General features: G+C 36.6%; 1 protein-coding gene across 1 annotated transcript in view; it reads right to left on the bottom strand.

Annotated features, from left to right (window-relative positions):
• LOC107733266 (kielin/chordin-like protein) overlaps window positions 1-3,312 on the bottom strand; it is a 41,813-nt gene that overhangs the window by 36,134 nt on the left and 2,367 nt on the right. Inside the window, exon 3 of the mRNA XM_016544834.1 lies at window positions 1,246-1,802. Coding sequence (XP_016400320.1) covers window positions 1,246-1,802 — 557 coding nt within the window. The remainder of the gene's footprint in view (window positions 1-1,245; window positions 1,803-3,312) is intronic.

Here is a 3,312-nt window from a genome sequence, read left to right as displayed (position 1 = left end):
TAAACTGTGTAAATACATCTAAATGCTATTTCAGATACAGATTCCGAAATGTTTTCTTATGTTGGAATGAAAGACACTTAAGTACCGGATGAAGTGCTTCTTATTCTTACCCAAAAATACAAAATGGATGAAAGCGTTAAAACTGAACACAATCTTGCTACTCAAGCTGTGTATGAACATTTTTTTATATATATATATTTGTTTGCTTCTTTTCCATTTTGCATTTACTTGTACTTTTACTTTCAATACTTAAGTACGTTTAAGATTAAAAAAATAATTTTTGTACTTAAGTACAATAAATATCACATACTTTAAGACTTTTACTCAAGTAATATTCTAAACGGTGACTTCAACTTCTATCAAAGTCATTTTCTGGTAAGATATCTGTACTTTTACTTGAGTATGACTTTCAGGTACTTTATACACCACTGGTTTCAACATTATTTGTTCTGCAGACATTCCTACAATTGGTTTTTGACCACTGAAAATTTGTGCAAATTAACGTTTTACTCCTGGAGCCATATTGAAATTCCAATATCTCTGGAACTGAACTATACAGGGCCTTAAAAATGAAGATGCCAAAAGGAACGTTTGTAAAGAAAGCCCCAATATCTAAAACTTCTTGAGTTACAGTCATGCAAACTTTGGAGAAAAAAATCTTGAAAAGTGTTCTTTCCCCGTTTTTGAATGGTCACCATTGACACAATGCAACAAAGACAGCTAAAGTAAACTGATTTTCCTACCAATTCTACCAATTTGTGTAAAATAAAATTATGATGCTGCCATCTTGCTGAAGTCATTTTTTCACTTGGCTCTGATGGCTCTGAATCTCAGGTGAAAAATGGCATTTTGACCCCCTTCAACAAAACAGTGGATTGCTTAGTAAATATCCATCCATGACATTTAATATTTTAGCTTTCATCACTATATACGTTTATCTTTCTTCAGAAAAAAATATTAGCAAAATCAAAAATTTGAGCTTGGGAAGTTTTTGAAATTTGGTTGATTTGACACAGAATGACCCAATAGAGTAATTCCTACACCAAATTTTTATAGTGTAGTTAGTGTGAAAAACTTCACCAGTAGTTATTCTCAACACCCGTGTGAACTTGAGGAGAACTGACTTTATAAATTTACTAAAAATCCCATTGGGATCAGTTGATTAGAAGTCAAAAAATGGCAAATTTTTAGGTGTCCAGATACACTAGTATGTAGGTACATATTTGTTTGTATCAGTAAACTCACACTGAACTTGCTGGCCTTTTTTCCTGCAGTGCTGGAGAAAATAACCTGCAGATCATGTGGGAAGTCCAGAGTCAGGATTCGTCCCCCTTCTTTCAGTTTGAGCACCACGGCATCCTGGCAGTCCACATACAGCACCATCTGCCTGGGCTCCACACTCAGAGCCATTCTCACCCAACCTCTGCTCGTAAAGGGACTCCCGGCGGGCAACTTAAGCACCTCCGGCTGCATGCCGTCCGCTGACCTGAACTCCAGCTGCAGCCTGTCTGCTTTTGTGTTGGAGATGAGCTCCAGCAGGGGGCGATCGCCATTCTGCAGGAAGGTGGAGGAGGTGAAGGAGATGAGGGTGGCCTCCGAGCCTCTGCTCTGACGGCCCACCAGGTGCAAACCCAGGACGCCCTGTGAGGTGTTGAAGAGGTAGTCCAAAAATGTCTGGGGTAGTTTGAGATGAGGCGTGTTGGAACGGAAACGCCAGGCCGGCGTCTTTGGGTCACGACCTTTGACCTTAGACACCCCGCGGGTAGAGCGAGTGACGTTAAGAACCTCCAAGAGGTTGATTACTAATAGAAGAAACATGTAGAATGACATCAGTGACATTAACAAGCCACATGCTGTATGCCTGGTAATCATTCAGTACCGTGGTATACATCAAGTGCTCTGGTATTACAATAGTATATGATACAGTTTCATAACTGTACCAGGAAAAGGGTTTTTAATTACGTTTTTTAATGTTTTTGAAAGAATTCTCTTATTTTTACCAAGGATGCATTTATTTGATAAAAAAATAGTAAAGACGGTAATATTGTGAAATATTATTACAATTGAAATTTTAATTTATTCCTGTGATACAAAGCTAAATTTTTGGCATCATTACACCAGTTTTCAGTATCACATGATCCTTCAGAAATCATTCTAATATGCTGATTTGCTGCTTAAGACACATTTCTCATTATTATCATTGTTGAAAATAGTTGTGTTTCTTAATATTTTTGTGAAATACATGATACATTTTTTTCAGGAATATAAAGCTCAAAAGAACAGCTCATTTAAAATAGAAATGTTTTGTAACATTATAAATGTCTTTACTGTCACTTTTGATCAACTTAATGCATCAATTAAACACACAGAATGATTTCTGAAAGATCACGTGACACTGAAAACTGGAATATGGATGCTGAAAATTCCACTTTACATCAAAGGAATAAATTACATTTGAATATATATTCAAATAGAAAACCATTATTGTAATTCATAATAATATTTCAAAATGTTACTGTTTTTATTGTATCGAATAAATGCAGCCTTGGTGAGCATAATAGATTTCTTTCAAAAATATTAAGGCAATCTCAATTATTTCATTCTGTTAACTGGTAGTGAATCTGCTATCATACAGATGAAACGGTACAAAATTTAAAGGCTTTTTGACAGTTTATAAGCTTGCAAGTAGTAATATGTGAGGGGGAAAAACCCTGCAGAGCAATGATGGTGAGTGAGCAAAATGCTCTTAAAGGGTTAGTTCACCCAAAAATGAAAATTAGCCCACAAATTACTCACCCTCAAGTCATCCTAGGTGTATATGACTTTCTTCTTTCAGACGAATCCAGTCGGAGTTATATTAAAAATTGTCTTTGATCTTTCAAGCTGTTTAATGTCACTCAGCGGGTGTTGCATGCATCAGTCCAAAAGAAGTTAAATAAAAAGCGCCCATCCATAATTAAAAGTGTCTCACACGGCTCCGGGGGGTGAACAAAGGCCTCCTGTAGCAAATTGATGCATTTTTGTACGAAAAATATCCATATTCAAAACGTAATAATCACTTTAATGTAGCTTGTGCCAACAGTCCAACACGGAAGCAGCTCTGGGGGAATGACGTATGAGGTCTCGTGAAAACCAACGTTTGATTACAGGAGCAAAGGAAGCAAAGTTTCCTTACTTTAGCAAAGAAAAACAGTCTCCTCTTGGCTTATATAGAAATCCTCCGACATTCTTCTTTACAAATACTCGTTTTGTACTTCTAATTAGTGAACGTTGTTTTGTTTTGATCTCTCCCCTGCGCTTCCGCGTTCGTCA

The sequence above is a fragment of the Sinocyclocheilus rhinocerous genome, unplaced genomic scaffold (genome assembly GCF_001515625.1).
Source record: "Sinocyclocheilus rhinocerous isolate Xijiao unplaced genomic scaffold, SAMN03320098_v1.1 scaffold1782, whole genome shotgun sequence".
In the NCBI taxonomy this organism is placed as follows: domain Eukaryota; kingdom Metazoa; phylum Chordata; class Actinopteri; order Cypriniformes; family Cyprinidae; genus Sinocyclocheilus; species Sinocyclocheilus rhinocerous.
Note: the sequence above shows the minus strand (reverse complement) of the source record. Positions and strands in the feature narration are given on the sequence as shown.